General features: G+C 41.5%; 1 protein-coding gene across 1 annotated transcript in view; it reads right to left on the bottom strand.

The window, feature by feature from the left end:
* Positions 1-20,967, bottom strand: part of LOC112234365 (glypican-6) — a 166,356-nt gene that overhangs the window by 118,821 nt on the left and 26,568 nt on the right. Inside the window, exon 2 of the mRNA XM_042306732.1 lies at positions 3,016-3,174. Coding sequence (XP_042162666.1) covers positions 3,016-3,174 — 159 coding nt within the window. The remainder of the gene's footprint in view (positions 1-3,015; positions 3,175-20,967) is intronic.

Raw genomic sequence — 20,967 nt, 5'->3', positions numbered from 1 at the left:
TCACTCTGGTTGTAATTTTGATAGTGTCCACAAGATGAAGCAGTGTATGTGCAAAGTTTCAGATGGATAACTTGAAAAATGAGTGAACAACAAGACTTTTAGTGTGAAGTCCCCAGGTACATTTGGGCAAATTGTGAAGAAGACATTCGCATTCATATTCCATTTTTCTGCAAGAATATCGCCAAATCTGTACACTTAAACTTTGATTTATCTTTCCAAGTGGTAGTAGCCATATTATAAGCTCACAATTTGCAAAACAACCAGTTTTCATAACTTCATAACTCTGAATATCCTCATAATTTTTGTCCAAAATGAAAAAGCATGCTGTCGTACAAGGTTAGAAGGTACATTTTATGACATATAAATGGTTTACGGATACTCCCGTAATTTTTATTTTATTTTACCTTTATTTAACTAGGCAAGTCAGTTAAGAACAAATTCTTATTTTCAATGACGGCCTAGGAACAGTGGGTTAACTGCCTGTTCAGGGGCAGAACGACAGATTTGTACCTTGTCAGCTCGGGGATATGAACTTGCAACCTTTCGGTTACTAGTCCAACGCTCTAACCACTAGGCTACCCTGCCGCCCCATAAAGCACAGCTCATTGGCTATCTAGCCAGCTTTGTTTGACCCCGATTGGTGCTTATTTGACAAAGATACAGTTGTTCAAGTGATGGCCACACGCGTCATCTGCGTGCCATGAAGGCGTCGCTCTCTGACCAAATATGATGTCCTATAGGATATACTACACCCTTAATGAAATAGTTAAGTCTTGTTACCTTCTAGGATCTCTGAGGAATAAATACGAATGTGATCTGACTCGTTCAAAACAACGTTTAGGGTTAGATTTTCACAGATTCCTTTCTTTGCAAATTGAACGAGTGGAAATACAAAATCAATCGTGCGTGGTATATGGACCTTTTTAGGATATGAAAAATGATTTTATCTAACAAAAAGACACTTCATGTTATCTCTGGGACCCTTTGGATGATACATTCTGAAATCTTGCTCTGATTTAAGTACACATTTCACCTTCAGAGGTGAATTTATCAAACCTATCGCGTTGAAAAAAGTGTTTTGTTGTTAGGAGCTCTCCTCAAACAACAACACGGCATTTTTTTCGCAGTAATAGCTACTGTAAATTGGACAGTGTAGTTACATTAACAAGAATTGAAGCTTTCAGCCGATGTAAGACATTTCTATGTACCGACATTTGTTGTTACTCTAAAATCTGCAATCTTGATATCACGCGCTGCATGATTTACAACTGTCCTATTGACGGAACGCCGATCCTTAAGAAATGGAATCATTATAAATATTAACCTAAACTATTTTGCTAATGTGTTCCAACAATCAGGAGTGGCCCTAATGCTGTTACTAGAGATGTGTAGTGATACTCCTACTGCATCGTATTGCATGAAAAATGACTCTGCTTTAACTCTCAGGTGCAGATGACTGCAGGATTTAACATGCACTGCTCTCCATTGAATAATTGTGGGGCCTGTATTCAATATATGCTTTTTCAGCACTGCTCTCAGATTTGAGGCACTTACTCAACAGCTTTAGCTCATTTTTCACATCCCACACAATAAACATCAAAGCAGTGTTTGCCCTAGACATTAGATGAATGTATTTTTTCTAACAAGTGTTAACAGTCAAAAGTGTAATACTATTTAATCATAAAGCGTTTGGCTTAGTTGTGCAGAAAGTGGGGAGATTGAAGTGGAGAGAGAGAGAGAGTGAGAGAGGGAGAGGGAGAGAGGGCGAGAGAGAGAGATCATTGTTATTGAGAGAGAGAGAGAGCTCATTGTTATTGAGAAGCATTGCACTGACACTGTGGACTAATCTGTGAAAGCCCTTAGCTCCTCACACTGGAGAGAGCACTGTTGAATCAAGGCCACTGCTTGGCTTAACGTTTACAAACTCCCTGAATTCCCTGTGTTAACAGTGAGCCAACTGAAACATATCCAACCCAAAACAGAAGCACAATATGGTTCTGGTTGAACCAAATAAGGTTAAAAGAAGCCCCATCTGGAGCAGGGAGAGCCAGCACACAGACACTTTCTCCACAGAGTTTCTCTAACATAAATCACATAATAAAATTATATTTTCTAAAAAGCCGCTGACTGAGATGTGACAGGAGGATGGATGGCTGTGGGATGACATCCCATAATTGACATGATTTACCCCCATCTCCTCTATCTCCATAGTCCTGATGAGCAGCTGCTGCCCATACTGCTGAGGGTGCCATTGGAGAGATTTGTGTTATTGCTCATTAAACCATAACAAGCAGGGACTCACTGGGAAGAGGACGATCAGCAGGAAGTGTGTGTGAAAGTCAAGGCCGGGGCGTAAAAACAAATATATCTCCGCAAAGAGAATCTCCGTTCTCTGAGCCGAGGGCGGTCAGGAGAGGTTGTCAGAAGAGTCGCTGTGGAAGTCAGGATCCTACATACTGCCGCAGCAGACCTGCTATAGGAGATGTATTAGAGGAGGAGGATGCTCTACGCTACTGGTTCCAGCTGTCGATATGTTGTGCAAGAGACCATGCTTGTCTAACCCAAAGGAGGTACTCACAGTCTTCATGATGATTTATAATTCAAATGCCCTCCTGAGCAAGTCAACTAAATTGCAAACACAACAGTAAGCAAAACTGAAATAGAAGTCAACAGAACAAACTTTGTTCAGGGATCATCAAGTAGCTGTGTATAGAGCACAGGAGGTTGGTGGCGCCTTCATTGGGGAGGACAGGCTCTTGTTAATGGCTGGAGGGGCATGAGTGGACTTGTATCAAATACAACAAACACATAGTTTCCATGGTTTCCATGGTTCCAGGTGTTTGATGCCATTCCATTCGCTCCGTTCCAGCCATTACTGTGAGCCGTTTCTCCCCTAGCCGCCTCCTATAGGTGGCTCAAAATAAAAGAATATGTAGGTGAGCAACAATTGAGAAGAGAGTATTGCAGATAAACAAAAGCAGACTATTTAGAAACAACACCAGAAACGTGTCTTACCGTCAAACTTTTTATGTCTGGAGACAAAGGTGCTTCGTAATTCGTGACTAGTTTCATCGACCAGGTTCTCCAACTCCAGCTTGCTCCGTTGCCCAAACTTGTCCTCCATTTCAGAGGTGCAACAGGTGCTCCCTTGAGGACATACACGAAGATGGTCGCCTGGGAAAACACAGAGATGCTATTCAGTCACACAGATCTATCATGTTATAAAACAGCAGACCAAAACTACAAACACATTTATAAATGATATTCAACTAACACAAGGAGGGTTGATTAATAAACTACGGCTCTTCTCTGACAAATGGGATGCTGATTTGAATATTTTTTTGTAATAGAGTAATATCAGTGATTTCTCTATAGATTGATATCACTCTATGATTTCAGACTAAAAATAGAAATACATTTTAAAAATCCTCATCTTTAGACATTTGAAGTATTGTTGATGCTCTAACAATGCCGTGCACTTCTCGTTCACTGTCAACGTGCAGTCACTTTTCATTATTTAATTATAAAATAAAGTCCTATTTGTCAAGCTGTGCTACTCAAAACATGATAATAAAGTGCTGTCAATGTCTTTAACACAAATGAGAGGGAGCCTAAATCCACAATATCTCCACAAGCCAGGGGTTAGCTGCTTAAAATGACTGGATCAATTCTAATAACAGCTATTTATTACACTGTGTTCTCAATGTGAACCAGTCTCTGCATGCAACCATTACTGAATTTAATTAAAGAGCCTGAACTGTCAGATAATTTCAGGTTTACCGGTAAGAGAATTACATTATATTTTGAGGGCCTGTAACGAAGCGCTATGAGAGTGAATAAAATACAACGATTTAACATCTAGAGGTGTTGATTCCTCTAGTGCAGGGTTACGGTTCCCCAACTGTTGGCCCGTAGGCAGAATTTGGCCCGCGGGTGATTTTATATGGCCCCCAACAAATAATAAATAAACATGGGGGGCATAAAATAAATCAGCTCCAATTGATTTTCATTTTGGAAATCTGTTCCACAGTATTACCACGTATAAAATAGTTATGTATGTGATTGTATACAAATGCAAGCTATGTTTGAAGTGATTCTATTTTAGTCCTCTGTTTTGGCTTCTTGCGGTCGATTCGCAGTCAATAAATGATTTGTAATTATGTTCCTGCCCCCTGACCATCCGCTCAAGAAAAAATGTTTCCGCAGCTGAATCTAGTCTATGATTACTGCTTTACAGTGTTTGTTGACTCTACATGTTAAATGTATTAAAAGGGATGAGGGTGTGCCTGTGAAATGTACTGTAGGACATTCTCCTGCAGAACAAAGTCAGTTGTGCCTGATGGGGAAGGAGAATGGAAGATACCTAGTCAGTTGTACAACTAAATGCATTCAGCGGAAATGTGTCTTCCACATTTAACCCAACCCCCTCTGAATCAGAGAGATGCGGAGGGCTGCCTTAATCGACCTCCACGTCGTCGGCGCCTGGGGAACAGTGGGTTAACTGCCTTGCTCAGGGGCAGAACGACAGATTTTTACCTTGTCAGCTCGGGGATTCGATCCCTCTATGTGAATTAGCCATGGTGCGTGACTGTGAAGCCAGCCATTAAATCATGCTACAGCACACCTCAATCCAAAGCAGCATTAATATGTGCAGCATTTATCAGCACGAGCTAGTGTAACAAAGTAAAGGCCTTGAAAACATAACCAGAAATAGTATATAACAGTAATCTTAGGTCTGGTTGGATGAGACAGTGGCAGACACTGCTTCCTATCTCTCTCACGTACACACACACACACGTTTGTCAGAGTTGTTCCCTCTCCCCATGCAATCATTCCGTTCTCACAACTTTCAGCCAGCTCCCTATGTTGGTAGAACACAAACAAATTAAATTAAAATTGCCAGTAGCCCAGAGATGAAATTCATGCCAGGATTAATTTATCACTTGAGGACAAAGACATGTGTTTCTCTGCTGGTTATCACCACGTTTCTCTGCTGGTTATCACCACGTTTCTCTGCTGGTTATCACCACGTTTCTCTGCTGGTTATCACCACGTTTCTCTGCTGGTTATCACCACGTTTCTCTGCTGGTTATCACCACGTTCTCTGCTGGTTATCATCATGTTTCTGTTGTTTATCATCATGTTTCTGTTGTTTATCATCATGTTTCTGTTGTTTATCATCATGTTTCTGTTGTTTATCACCATGTTTCTGTTGTTTATCATCATGTTTCTGTTGTTTGTCATCATGTTTCTGTTGTTTATCATCATGTTTCTGTTGTTTATCATCATGTTTCTGTTGTTTATCATCATGTTTCTGTTGTTTATCACCATGTTTCTGTTGTTTATCACCATGTTTCTGTTGTTTATCACCATGTTTCTGTTGTTTATCATCATGTTTCTGTTGTTTATCATCATGTTTCTGTTGTTTATCATCATGTTTCTGTTGTTTATCATCATGTTTCTGTTGTTTATCATCATGTTTCTGTTGTTTATCACCATGTTTCTGTTGTTTATCATCATGTTTCTGTTGTTTATCACCATGTTTCTGTTGTTTATCATCATGTTTCTGTTGTTTATCATCATGTTTCTGGGTTGTCTATCGTCATGTTTCTGTTGTTTATCATCATGTTTCTGTTGTTTATCATCATGTTTCTGTTGTTTATCACCATGTTTCTGTTGTTTATCATCATGTTTCTGTTGTTTATCATCATGTTTCTGTTGTTTATCATCATGTTTCTGTGTTGTCTATCGTCATGTTTCTGTTGTTTATCATCATGTTTCTGTTGTTTATCATCATGTTTCTGTTGTTTATCATCATGTTTCTGTTGTTTATCATCATGTTTCTGTTGTTTATCATCATGTTTCTGTTGTTTATCATCATGTTTCTGTTGTTTATCATCATGTTTCTGTTGTTTATCATCATGTTTCTGTTGTTTATCATCATGTTTCTGTGTTGTTTATCACCATGTTTCTGTGTTGTTTATCATCATGTTTCTGTGTTGTTTATCATCATGTTTCTGTTGTTTATCATCATGTTTCTGTTGTTTATCGTCATGTTTGTTGTTTATCGTCATGTTTCTGTTGTTTATCGTCATGTTTCTGTTGTTTATCATCATGTTTCTGTTGTTTATCACCATGTTTCTGTTGTTTATCATCATGTTTCTATTGTTTATCATCATGTTTCTGTTGTTTATCACCATGTTTCTGTTGTTTATCGTCATGTTTCTGTTGTTTATCACCATGTTTCTGTTGTTTATCATCATGTTTCTGTTGTTTATCATCATGTTTCTGTTGTTTATCGTCATGTTTCTGTTGTTTATCACCATGTTTCTGTTGTTTATCATCATGTTTCTGTTGTTTATCACCATGTTTCTGTTGTTTATCATCATGTTTCTGTTGTTTATCATCATGTTTCTGTTGTCTATCGTCATGTTTCTGTTGTTTATCATCATGTTTCTGTTGTTTATCATCATGTTTCTGTTGTTTATCACCATGTTTCTGTTGTTTATCATCATGTTTCTGTTGTTTATCATCATGTTTCTGTTGTTTATCATCATGTTTCTGTTGTTTATCATCATGTTTCTGTTGTTTATCATCATGTTTCTGTTGTTTATCATCATGTTTCTGTTGTTTATCATCATGTTTCTGTTGTTTATCATCATGTTTCTGTTGTTTATCATCATGTTTCTGTTGTTTATCATCATGTTTCTGGGTTGTCTATCGTCATGTTTCTGTTGTTTATCATCATGTTTCTGTTGTTTATCATCATGTTTCTGTTGTTTATCACCATGTTTCTGTTGTTTATCATCATGTTTCTGTTGTTTATCATCATGTTTCTGTTGTTTATCATCATGTTTCTGTTGTTTATCATCATGTTTCTGTTGTTTATCATCATGTTTCTGTTGTTTATCATCATGTTTCTGGGTTGTCTATCGTCATGTTTCTGTTGTTTATCATCATGTTTCTGGGTTGTCTATCGTCATGTTTCTGTTGTTTATCATCATGTTTCTGTTGTTTATCATCATGTTTCTGGGTTGTCTATCGTCATGTTTCTGTTGTTTATCATCATGTTTCTGGGTTGTTTATCATCATGTTTCTGTTGTTTATCATCATGTTTCTGTTGTTTATCATCATGTTTCTGTTGTTTATCATCATGTTTCTGGGTTGTTTATCACCATGTTTCTGTTGTTTATCACCATGTTTCTGTGTTGTTTATCACCATGTTTCTGTGTTGTTTATCATCATGTTTCTGTTGTTTATCATCATGTTTCTGTTGTATATCATCATGTTTCTGTTGTTTATCATCATGTTACTGTTGTTTATCATCATGTTTCTGTTGTTTATCATCATGTTTCTGTTGTTTATCATCATGTTTCTGTTGTTTATCATCATGTTTCTGGGTTGTCTATCGTCATGTTTCTGTTGTTTATCATCATGTTTCTGGGTTGTCTATCGTCATGTTTCTGTTGTTTATCATCATGTTTCTGTTGTTTATCATCATGTTTCTGGGTTGTCTATCGTCATGTTTCTGTTGTTTATCATCATGTTTCTGGGTTGTTTATCATCATGTTTCTGTTGTTTATCATCATGTTTCTGTTGTTTATCATCATGTTTCTGTTGTTTATCATCATGTTTCTGTTGTTTATCATCATGTTTCTGTTGTTTATCATCATGTTTCTGTTGTTTATCATCATGTTTCTGTGTTGTCTATCGTCATGTTTCTGTTGTTTATCATCATGTTTCTGGGTTGTCTATCATCATGTTTCTGTTGTTTATCATCATGTTTCTGTTGTTTATCATCATGTTTCTGTTGTTTATCATCATGTTTCTGGGTTGTTTATCACCATGTTTCTGTTGTTTATCATCATGTTTCTGTTGTTTATCATCATGTTTCTGTTGTTTATCATCATGTTTCTGTTGTTTATCATCATGTTTCTGTTGTTTATCATCATGTTTCTGTGTTGTTTATCACCATGTTTCTGTGTTGTTTATCATCATGTTTCTGTGTTGTTTATCATCATGTTTCTGTTGTTTATCATCATGTTTCTGTTGTTTATCGTCATGTTTGTTGTTTATCGTCATGTTTCTGTTGTTTATCGTCATGTTTCTGTTGTTTATCGTCATGTTTCTGTTGTTTATCGTCATGTTTCTGGGTTGTTTATCGTCATGTTTCTGTTGTTTATCATCATGTTTCTGGGTTGTTTATCGTCATGTTTCTGTTGTTTATCATCATGTTTCTGGGTTGTTTATCGTCATGTTTCTGTTGTTTATCACCATGTTTCTGTGTTGTTTATCATCATGTTTCTGTTGTTTATCATCATGTTTCTGGGTTGTTTATCGTCATGTTTCTGTTGTTTATCATCATGTTTCTGGGTTGTTTATCGTCATGTTTCTGTTGTTTATCATCATGTTTCTGTTGTTTATCATCATGTTTCTGTTGTTTATCATCATGTTTCTGTTGTTTATCATCATGTTTCTGTGTTGTTTATCATCATGTTTCTGTTGTTTATCACCATGTTTCTGTTGTTTATCATCATGTTTCTGTGTTGTTTATCATCATGTTAATCACACTAGGAGAGTGTTCAGAAACATTCCTGGTGGTTTTCCCCCGAAATATTTACAGTAAATGAAGGAATCATGAGAACTGATATGACATTGGCTATAGGATTTACATTTGTATGGGACAATAGGTGATTGTTTAATGATATTTACAACTTGTCCAATGTCCTTAAATCATAGTGTATTAATCAACACATTCCATGTCTTTCTGGCTTCTATTTTCTACTATTCTTCATAACGTAAATGTTAATATTGCCAATAAGTATTCTGTGTGTAGCCTGTAGAGAGAACAGAGTTATTGCCATTCAGATGAAAATCACATTACTATTGATGACATGCATGAAAAGCTGAACTGAATTACAAGTTAATGATCTACATCCCCATTCTATTTTCCATGGACAACGCTGATTCAGCTTTTCCTCAGCATGTCACACTATGACAACTGCAACATCACTTTGAAGACCAAATGTGGAGAAATAATCTAAAATCACGTGATGACAAACCAATGATTCTTGACATAAAAAATATGTTGAGTGTGTTGTGTCATTTTTTTGTTAAAAACCTAAAAGCAACCAAGCAAGTACCCCAGTCAGCCCTCTGAAAATGCGCTAATTTCAGAATTTGCCTCGACCTCTCACTGCCCAAATAGAATTGAGATGTTATTTAGTCAGAAACCTGCAGGTTAACCAAACTTTGGGAATCAGTTCAGCTTCCTCTGGTAGGAGCCGATTTGACCTCAGCCATAAAGAAGAACAGCACTGTCCACCAGTGAGGGCAGGAGGTTATGTGAGGAGGTTATGTGAGGACGTTATGTGAGGAGGTTATGTGAGGAGGTTGACGTTTATTGGGTAAATCTCGTCCTGGAAGTGGAGCTGAGCTATTTCTACTAGATGGGCAGTGGCAAAGTCAGCGTAAACATTCATGAAGAAAAAAAAATACTTTGGGGCAATTCCACCACTTTTAAATCTAATTTTCATTACATCCAGCACAATCTCAATCGCACTCCACACTGCCCTTTCCCACCTGGACAAAAGGAACACCTATGTGAGACTGCTGTTCATTGACTACAGCTCAGCGTTCAACACCATAGTGCCCACACAGCTCATCACTAAGCTAAGGACCCTGGTACTAAACACCTCCCTCTGCAACTGGATACGGGACTTCCTGACGGGCCACCCCCTTTCCACCTGGGGGTGGCCCGTAAGGAAGTCAGGATGCGTACTTAGTCCCTTCCTGTACTTGCTGTTCACCCAAAAATGCATGGCCAAGCACGACTCCAACATCATCATTACGTTTGCTGACGACACAACCGTGATAGGCCTGAAAAGGTGTGCCGAACAGGCCCCAAATTAACAACGGCGGGACTGAAGTGGAGCGGGTCGAGAGTTAAGTTCCTTGGTGTTCACATCACCAACGATCTATCATGGTCCAAACACACCAAGACATTTGTGAAGTGGGCACGACAAAGCCTATTCCCCCTCAGGAGACTGAAAAGATTTGGCATCAGTCCACAGATCTTCAAAAGGTTCGACAGTTGCACCATCGAGAGCATCCTCATCACCGCCTGGTATGGCAACTGCTCGGCATCTGTTGTAAGGCGCTACAGAGGATAGTGTGTACGGCCCAGTACATCACTGGGTCCAAGCTTCCTGACATCCAGGACCAATATACTCGGGGGTGTCAGAGGAAGGCACGAAAAATTGTGAAAGACACCCAAGTTAGACTGGTTTCTCTGCTACTGCATGACAAGCGGTACCGGAGCACCAAGTCTACGTCCAAAAGGCTCCTTAACAGCTTCTACCCCCAAGCCATAAAACCTCTGAACAACTAATCAAATGGCCACCCGGATTATCTGTTGGATTCTAGCTTGAAATATACATACTCATGTCACCACACTAGAACTTATTGATTACTTTACATATATAAGGAATGTATGTGTTGGGGTCAGAAATGTGATGATAAACAACTAAGTTACAGAGTGAGACAAAGGGGAGTGCAGGAAGTTTACATTCTGTCAAAACATGTTATTGTAAAATCTCATGGCTCCTAAGGAGAGAGGCAAAGGGCAACAGTCAGGTTTCAGTCACTGATAAGGTAGGACAGTCGTGGATTAGGGAGAAGTGAGGAATTTTGCCCGAGGTCAGGTCAGATGAAGTGAGAAGGAACAGTGGTATCCCACACACATACACATCCACCACCCGAAAAATGTTTCTAGCATGAGAAAGGTTCCATGACTACACCAGTGAGAGGAACCAATTAAGTTCCCGACTAGCAACAGCGATGCATTGGCTGTCTAGATGTGCAAGGAGTTGACGTCACCTAGTCGGAGGGTATACATATACTGTATGTGCTTCTGTAAACATGTCTATGTATATTTGCAGCTGTATGACCCAGTGGGTGAATAAACTTGGTTTGAGATTTTCCTAATCGTCCGTTTGAGTTTTTACTCTGTTTGTTCAGAACCTAACAGAGTTCAGGTTAGGTCTAAAATCCGATTTGATGACTTTGTGGCTGTGCCAGCTAGTGACTAGCATGCAGAGCTGCCTCCAGTACGTGAGTCATCCCAGTAAATGCCAACCTGCATTATGTGACGGCATGAGGTTTGAGCCCACGCACAGTTTGTTCAGAGCTATTTTCTGTTGTTTTTTTCCCACAGCTTATGACTGCACCATAAACACTGGTTTTGTTTACTTCACAGGTCAAAAGAAAACTCAGCTTTAGGTAGGTCACTGACGGTCTATAAAAGGAAACGTTTGGCATCCAGTGTGAACACTCTAGTGAACACTTTAATGGGCCAAAGGTTGGTAGGAGTCAGGGAGGTCCCATTGGTCAAAGGTCTGAGTGCAGCTCTCCATCAGCGACGTGTCACACACAAAGAGGTCCTCAAGTAGACCCAGCAGTGTGTTCCCGCAGTCTCAACAGAGAAAAACATCACTTAAAATGAGTCTACATCCCATAAGGAGCTTTCAAGGGACCTCTCCACTCAAACAAGGTGCCCTCTGCATGTGCTACATGGCCAAGGTTAAAACAGCACAGTGGACACAAAGATATGTTTCCGTTGGTACACAATGGAATAAAATAAATTCCCCATTAGCCAGAGAAGAAAGAGTGGTACAGACAGCATACTCTTTGAATAGCTTTTATTTGTTTAAGGCCTATCTTTAGAGGAACACAGAATATGCCAGCAGTATGATAAACACATTTATTATATTCCTTTCTGGTGAAAGGAATATTTTTTTTAGTATTGCTGTACAGATTACAAACTACTCTCACCGCATGTCTGACTATAGTGCAGAATACTGTTGGATGAATGTAATCGTGAGTGAACCTGGGCTCTGATGGCTGAATGTGATCCTGAGTGAACCTGGGCTCTGATGGCTGAATGTAATCCTGAGTGAACCTGGGCTCTGATGGCTGAATGTAATCCTGAGTGAACCTGGGCTCTGATGGCTGAATGTAATCCTGAGTGAACCTGGGCTCTGATGGCTGAATGTAATCCTGAGTGAACCTGGGCTCTGATGGCTGAATGTAATCCTGAGTGAACCTGGGCTCTGATGGCTGAATGTAATCCTGAGTGAACCTGGGCTCTGATGGCTGAATGTGACCGAAGTGAACCTGGGCTCTGATGGCTGAATGTAATCCTGAGTGAACCTGGGCTCTGATGGCTGAATGTAATCCTGAGTGAACCTGGGCTCTGATGGCTGAATGTAATCCTGAGTGAACCTGGGCTCTGATGGCTGAATGTAATCCTGAGTGAACCTGGGCTCTGATGGCTGAATGTAATCGTGAGTGAACCTGGGCTCTGATGGCTGAATGTGACCGAAGTGAACCTGGGCTCTGATGGCTGAATGTAATCCTGAGTGAACCTGGGCTCTGATGGCTGAATGTAATCCTGAGTGAACCTGGACTCTGATGGCTGAATGTAATCCTGAGTGAACCTGGGCTCTGATGGCTGAATGTAATCCTGAGTGAACCTGGGCTCTGATGGCTGAATGTAATCCTGAGTGAACCTGGGCTCTGATGGCTGAATGTAATCCTGAGTGAACCTGGGCTCTGATGGCTGAATGTAATCCTGAGTGAACCTGGGCTCTGATGGCTGAATGTGACCGAAGTGAACCTGGGCTCTGATGGCTGAGGGGGACATTATTTCCTGCTAATATCCTGGCATCAAAGTGTTTCTCTGGCAGTCATCTAGTATTAAGAGGGCTGTGATGGTGAAATCAAGAGATGTGTCCCAATGCAACCTCACATCAGCACTAGCCCAATCCCTGTCCACTCAGTTGGTTATCAGAGCTGTCAGGGTGCAGAACAGGGCTCCTGCTTTCCCCAGACACAGCACATTTCGCACATGCATGCAAGCATCTGCTTGTCCTCACATTGTCATGTAAGTGAATAAAACAAAAAAATTATATATATATATATATATATATTGAATGTCATTGCAGTGATTAGCATATTGGTGAGAGTGAGTCAGATCCTGAACAATAACGTTCACAGACATTGTGTATGTCTGGGGAATAGGCTGTACTTACATGTTTCTTCAAAAGGCACAAACTAAAAGGTGAGTGGGGGGTGGCATACAGATTTCTCATTGGCACACTGTAAACAAGGTTAGGCAGTTACTTTCTAAATGTAATCAGTTACTAGTTACCTGTTACTAGTGCATTACCCACACTCAGTAACGTAATCTAGTTATTTTACATTACTTTCCCCTCAGAATAAGACAGATGAATATTACCAATTGAATGACATCTATTGCAGGACAAATCCATGTTAGAGTTTACATAGCTTGCCATAAATGGATGTTGCAATTTACTTTACGTTATGGGTTATGTAGGCTTCTTCTAACCATTTGCCTTCTACTTCAATATAGATCATATGATTAAGCTATATCTTGACATTAAAAACAAGTCTGACAGATTTCCTGTCATTCCTATTAATTTAATACCCCCTACTTCTTCAAGAATAGGACTTCGAAATACAGAAATATAGATAAGATTTTTTTTTTTTTACCTGATCATAACCGCAAAACTAAGGATTTATTAGCCTCTCTGTAGTTTATGATTTTGTTTTCATGGAGGACCGATTGGGCTCATTGCTTCAAGGGGAAGAAGAAATGCTGCTCTCACGGAATGGAATGCTTTGAGCACTACCAGAAAATACTATATGCATTAGAGGTCTACTGATTATGATTTTTCGGCGCCGATACCGATTATTGGAGGACCAAAAAAGCTGATACCGAGTAATCGTCCGATTTATAAATGTATTTATTTGTATAATGACTATTACAACAATACTGAATTAACACTTATTTTAACTTAATATAATACATCAATAAAATCAATTTAGCCTCAAATAAATAATGAAACATGTTCAATTTGGTTTAAATAATGCAAAAACAAAGTGTTGGAAAGAAAGTGAAAGTGCCATGTAAGAAAGCTAATGTTTAATTTCCTTGCTCAGAACATGAGAACATATGAAAGCTGGTGGTTCCTTTTAACATGAGTCTTCAATATTCCCAGGTAAGAAGTTTTAGGTTGTAGTTATTTTAGGAATTATTGGACAATTTCTCTCTATACCATTCGTATTTCAAATACCTTTGACTATTGGATGTTCTTACAGGCACTTTAGTATTGCCAGTGTAACAGTATAGCTTCCGTCCCTCTCCTCGCCCCTACCTGGGCTCGAACCAGGAACACAGCGACAACAGCCACCCTCGAAGCATCGTTACCCATCGCTCCACAAAAGCCACGGCCCTTGCAGAGCAAGGGGAACAACTAGTCTCAGAACAATTGACGTCACCGATTGAAATGCTATTAGCGCGCACCCCGCTAACTAGCTAGCCATTTCGCATCGGTTACACCAGCAGCCTAACCTCGGGAATTGATAGTCTTGAAGTCATAAACAGCTCAATCCTTGAAGCACAGCGAAGAGCTGCTGGCAAAACGCACGGAAGTGCTGTTTGAATGAATGCGTATGAGCCTGCTGCTGCCTACCATCGCACAGTCAGACTGCTCAATCGAATAATAGACTTAATTATAACATAATAACACACAGAAATACGAGCCTTTGGTCATTAATGCAAGCGCTGTGTCAGATGTCAAAAAAAGCATAATGTGAGAACGGCGCTCAGAGCCCAATCCAGCCAGAGAAATATCCGCCATTTGGAGTCAACAGTCGTTAGAAATAACACCATAAATATTCACTTACCTTTGATGATCTTCATCAGAAGGCACTCCCAGGAATCCCAGTTCAACAATAAATGACTGATTTGTGCCATAAAGTTCCATAAAGTCCATTATTTATGTCCAAATAGCCACTTGTTGTTAACAATGTTCAGCCCAGTAATCCATCTTCATGAGGAGCAGGCACTTCGTCCAGACAAAAACTCAAAAAGTTCCGTTACAGTCCTTTAGAAACATGTCAAACGATGTATGGAATCAATCTTTAGGATGTTTTAAAACATAAAACATCAATAATGTTCCAACCGGAGAATTCCTATGTCTGAAGAAAAGCACTGGAATGAGAGGTAACTCTGTCGGGAGGGCGCGTCATGAGACCAAGGCACTATGCCAGACCACTGACTCAAACAGGTCTCATGAGCCCCTCCTTTGTAGTAGAGTCCTCATTCAAGTTTCTAAAGACGGTTGACATCTAGTGGAAGCCGTAGAAAGTGCAGCTTAACTCCATAGACACTGTGTATTCGGTAGGCCAAGCTTTGAAAAACTACAAACCTCAGATGTCCCACTTCCTGGTTGGATTTTTCTCAGGTTTTCGCCTGCCATATGAGTTCTGTTATACTCATCACATCATTCAAAAAGTTTTAGAAACTTCAGAGTGTTTTCTATCCAATAATAATAATACTATGCATCTATTAGCATCTGGGACATAGTAGGAGGCAGTTCACTCTGGGCACGCTATTCATCCAAAAGTGAAAATGCTGCCCCCTATTCCAAAAGTGTTTTAATATGGTCGAATCCGGAAACTATAATTTCGAAAACAAAACGTTTATTCTTTCAGAGAAATACGGAACCGTTCCGTATTTTATCTAACGGGTGGCATCCCTAAGTCTAAATATTGCTGTTACATTGTACAACCTTCAATGTTATGTCATAATTATGTACAATTCTGGCAAATTAATTACTGTCTTTGTTAGGAATAAATGGACTTCACACAGTTCGCAACGAGCCAGGTGGCCCAAACTGCTGCATATACCCTGACTGCTTGCACAGAACACAAGAGAAATGACACAATTTCCCTAAATATAAGAAATACATGTTAGCAGGCAATATTAACTAAATATGCAGGATTAAAAATATATACTTGTGTATTGATTTTAAAGAAAGGCATTGATATTTATGGTTAGGTTTGGTGCAACAACAGTGACAAATCATCACCCGTTTGGTGAAGTAGGCTGTGATTCGATGAAAAATTAACAGGCACCGTATCGATTATATGCAACGCAGGACACACTAGATAAACTAGTAATATCATCAACCATGTGTGATTATGTGAATATTGATGTTTTTAAAAAAAAGTTTAATGCTAGCTAGCAACTTACCTTGGCTTCTTGCTGCCCTCGCATAACAAGTAGTCAGCCTGCAACGCAGGCTCCTCGTGGAGTGCAATGTAAGGCAGGTGGTTAGAGCGTTGGACTAGTAACCGGAAGGTTGCAAAAACGAATCCCCGAGCTGACAAGGTAAAAATCTGTCATTCTGCCCCTGATCAAGGCAGTTGCTAACTGCTAGCTTGTCTAGCCCGGGCCTACGAACTGTTAGCTTGTTAGCACAGGCCTGCTAACCGTCTGAATCGCCGCGTCCCAAACACTCACCGGACCCATATTTACTTTCTATCTCTTCTTGATTTTTAATCTGTTTATACCTTTCCGGAAACCTGCCTCACCCAATGTGATACGGAATCGCTATTATTTTAAATTTTTAGAACACACTCAAGAACCTCCAGAAGCTAACCAGCTAACTAGCTACAAGCTATTTAGTCATTGTTAACTTTTTTTTTCAACCTGGATAACACTCGCCAGTCCAGCTTCCCTGCCCCATCCACCGCTGCCCCCTGGACACTGATCTCTTGGCTACATAGCTGATGCACTCTGGACTGTCCATTAATCACGGTACTCCATTCTGCTTGTTTATGTTTTATCTGTCGGCCCCGTTGCCTAGTCAACGCCATTTTACCTGCTGTTGTTGTGCTAGCTGATTAGCTGTTGTCTCACCTACTGTTTAAGCTAGCTTTCCCAATTCAACACCTGTGATTACTGTATGCCTCGCTGTATGTCTCTCTCAAATGTCAATATGCCTTGTATACTGTTGCTCAGGTTAGTTATCATTGTTCTAGTTCACAATGGAGCCCCTAGTTCTACTCTTCATACCCCTGATAACTCCTTTGTCCCACCTCCCACACATGCGGTGACCTCACCCATTACAACCAGCATGTCCAGAGACACAACCTCTCTCATCATCACCCAGTGCCTGGGCTTACCCCCGCTGTACCCGCACCCCACCATACCCCTGTCTGCGCACTATGCCCTGAATATATTCTACCATGCCCAGAAACCTGCTCCTCTTATTCTCTGTCCCCAACGCTCTAGGCGACCAGTTTTGATAGCCTTTAGCCGCACCCTCATACTACTCCTTCTCTGTTCCGCGGGTGATGTGGAGGTAAACCCAGGCCCTGCATGTCCCCAGGCACCCTCATTTGTTGACTTCTGTGATCGAAAAAGCCTTGGTTTCATGCATGTCAACATCAGAAGCCTCCTCCCTAAGTTTGTTTTACTCACTGCTCTAGCACACTCTGCTAACCCTGATGTCCTTGCTGTGTCTGAATCCTGGCTCAGGAAGGCCACCAAAAATTCAGAGATTTCCATACCCAACTATAACATCTTCCGTCAAGATAGAACTGCTAAAGGGGGAGGAGTTGCAGTCTACTGCAGAGATAGCCTGCAAAGTAATGTCATACTTTCCTGGTCCATACCCAAACAGTTCGAACTACTAATTTTGAAAATTACTCTCTCCAGAAATAAGTCTCTCACTGTTGCCGCCTGCTACCGACCCCCTCAGCTCCCAGCTGTGCCCTGGACACCATTTGTGAATTGATCGCCCCCATCTAGCCTCAGAGTTTGTTCTGTTAGGTGACCTAAACTGGGATATGCTTAACACCCCGCCAGTCCTACAATCTAAGCTAGATGCCCTCAATCTCACACAAATCATCAAGGAACCCACCAGGTACAACCCTAACTCTGTAAACAAGGGCACCCTCATAGACGTCATCCTGACCAACTGGCCCTCCAAATACACCTCCGCTGTCTTCAACCAGGATCTCAGCGATCACTGCCTCATTGCCTGTATCCGCTACGGAGCCGCAGTCAAACGACCACCCCTCATCACTGTCAAACGCTCCCTAAAACACTTCTGTGAGCAGGCCTTTCTAATCGACCTGGCCCGGGTATCCTGGAAGGACATTGACCTCATCCCGTCAGTTGAGGATGCCTGGTCATTCTTTAAAAGTAACTTCCTTACCATTTTAGATAAGCATGCTCCGTTCAAAAAATGCAGAACTAAGAACAGATACAGTCCTTGGTTCACCCCAGACCTGACTGCCCTCGACCAGCACAAAAACATCCTGTGGCGGACTGCAATAGCATCGAATAGTCCCCGGGATATGCAACTGTTCAGGGAAGTCCGGAACCAATACACGCAGTCAGTCAGGAAAGCTAAGGCCAGCTTCTTCAGGCAGAAGTTTGCATCCTGTAGCTCCAACTCCAAAAAGTTCTGGGACACTGTGAAGTCCATGGAGAACAAGAGCACCTCCTCCCAGCTGCCCACTGCACTGAGGCTAGGTAACACGGTCACCACCGATAAATCCATGATTATCGAAAACTTCAATAAGCATTTCTCAACGGCTGGCCATGCCTTCCGCCTGGCTACTCCAACCTCGGCCAACAGCTCTGCCCCCGGCAGCTCCTCGCCCAAGCCTCTCCAGGTTCTCCTTTACCCAAATCCAGATAGCAGATGTTCTGAAAGAGCTGCAAAACCTGGACCCGTACAAATCAGCTGGGCTTGACAATCTGGACCCCCTATTTCTGAAACTTTCCGCCGCCATTGTCGCAACCCCTATTACCAGCCTGTTCAACCTCTCTTTCATATCGTCTGAGATCCCCAAGGATTGGAAAGCTGCCGCAGTCATCCCCCTCTTCAAAGGGGGAGACACCCTGGACCCAAACTCCAGTAGTGGAGAGGGTAGCAAGTTTTAAGTTCCTCGGCATACACATCACAGACAAACTGAATTGGTCCACTCACACAGACAGCATCGTGAGGAAGGCGCAGCAGCGCCTCTTCAACCTCAGGAGGCTGAAGACATTCGGCTTGTCACCAAAAGCACTCACAAACTTCTACAGATGCACAATCGAGAGCATCCTGGCGGGCTGTATCACCGCCTGGTATGGCAACTGCACCGCCCTCAACCGTAAGGCTCTCCAGAGGGTAGTGAGGTCTGCACAACGCATCACCGGGGGCAAACTACCTGCCCTCCAGGACACCTACACCACCCGATGCTACAGGAAGGCCATAAAGATCATCAAGGACATCAACCACCCGAGCCACTGCCTGTTCACCCCGCTGCCATCCAGAAGGCGAGGTCAGTACAGGTGCATCAAAGCTGGGACCGAGAGACTGAAAAACAGCTTCTATCTCAAGGCCATCAGACTGTTAAACAGCCACCACTAACATTGAGTGGCTACTGCCAACACACTGTCAATGACACTGACTCTACTCCAGCCACTTTAATCATGGGAATTGATGGGAAATGATGTAAATATATCACTAGCCACTTTAAACAATGCTACCTTATATAATGTTACTTACCCTACATTGTTCATCTCATATGCATACGTTGATACTGTACTCTATATCATCGACTGCATCCTTATGTAATACATGTATCACTAGCCACTTTAACTATGCCACTTGGTTTACATACTTATCTCATATGTATATACTGTACTCGATATCATCTACTGTATCTTGCCTATGCTGCTCTGTACCATCACTCATTCATATATCCTTATGTACATATTCTTTATCCCCTTACACTGTGTATGACAGTAGTTTTTTTTGGAATTGTTAGTTAGATTACTTGCTCGTTATTACTGCATTGTCGGAACTAGAAGCACAAGCATTTCGCTACACTCGCATTAACATCTGCTAACCATGTGTATGTGACAAATAAAATTTGATTTGATTTGATTTTTACAGACCTATATCCATCCTGCCCTGCCTATCTAAGGTCTTCGAAAGCCAAGTCAACAAACAGGTCACTGACCATCTCGAATCCCACCGTACCTTCTCCGCTGTGCAATCTGGTTTCCGAGCCGGTCACGGGTGCACCTCAGCAACACTCAAGGTACTAAACGATATCATAACCGCCATCGATAAAAGACAGTACTGTGCAGCCGTCTTCATTGACCTTGCCAAGGCTTTCGACTCTGTCAATCACCATATTCTTATCGGCAGACTCAGTAGCGTCGGTTTTTCGGATGACTGCCTTGCCTGGTTCACCAATTACTTTGCAGACAGAGTTCAGTGTGTCAAATCGGAGGGCATGCTGTCCGGTCCTCTGGCAGTCTCTATGGGGGTGCCACAGGGTTCAATTCTCGGGCCGACTCTTTTCTCTGTATATATCAATGACGTTGCTCTTGCTGCGGGCGATTCCCTGATCCACCTCTACGCAGACGACACCATTCTATATACTTTCGGCCCGTCATTGGACACTGTGCTATCTAACCTCCAAACAAGCTTCAATGCCATACAACACTCCTTCCGTGGCCTCCAACTGCTCTTAAACGCTAGTAAAACCAAATGCATGCTTTTCAACCGATCGCTGCCTGCACCCGCATGCCCGACTAGCATCACCACCCTGGATGGTTCCGACCTTGAATATGTGGACATCTATAAGTACCTAGGTGTCTGGCTAGACTGCAAACTCTCCTTCCAGACTCATATCAAACATCTCCAATCGAAAATCAAATCAAGAGTCGGCTTTCTATTCCGCAACAAAGCCTCCTTCACTCACGCCGCCAAGCTTACCCTAGTAAAACTGACTATCCTTCCGATCCTCGACTTCGGCGATGTCATCTACAAAATGGCTTCCAACACTCTACTCAGCAAACTGGATGCAGTCTATCACAGTGCCATCCATTTTGTCACTAAAGCACCTTATACCACCCACAACTGCGACCTGTATGCTCTGGTCGGCTGGCCCTCGTTACATATTCGTCGCCAGACCCACTGGCTCCAGGTCATCTACAAGTCCATGCTAGGTAAAGCTCCGCCTTATCTCAGTTCACTGGTCACGATGGCAACACCCATCCGTAGCACGCGCTCCAGCAGGTGTATC

This window comes from Oncorhynchus tshawytscha, linkage group LG26 (assembly GCF_018296145.1).
Source record: "Oncorhynchus tshawytscha isolate Ot180627B linkage group LG26, Otsh_v2.0, whole genome shotgun sequence".
NCBI classification, from domain to species: domain Eukaryota; kingdom Metazoa; phylum Chordata; class Actinopteri; order Salmoniformes; family Salmonidae; genus Oncorhynchus; species Oncorhynchus tshawytscha.
This window is presented reverse-complemented; position numbering and strand designations above follow the sequence as displayed.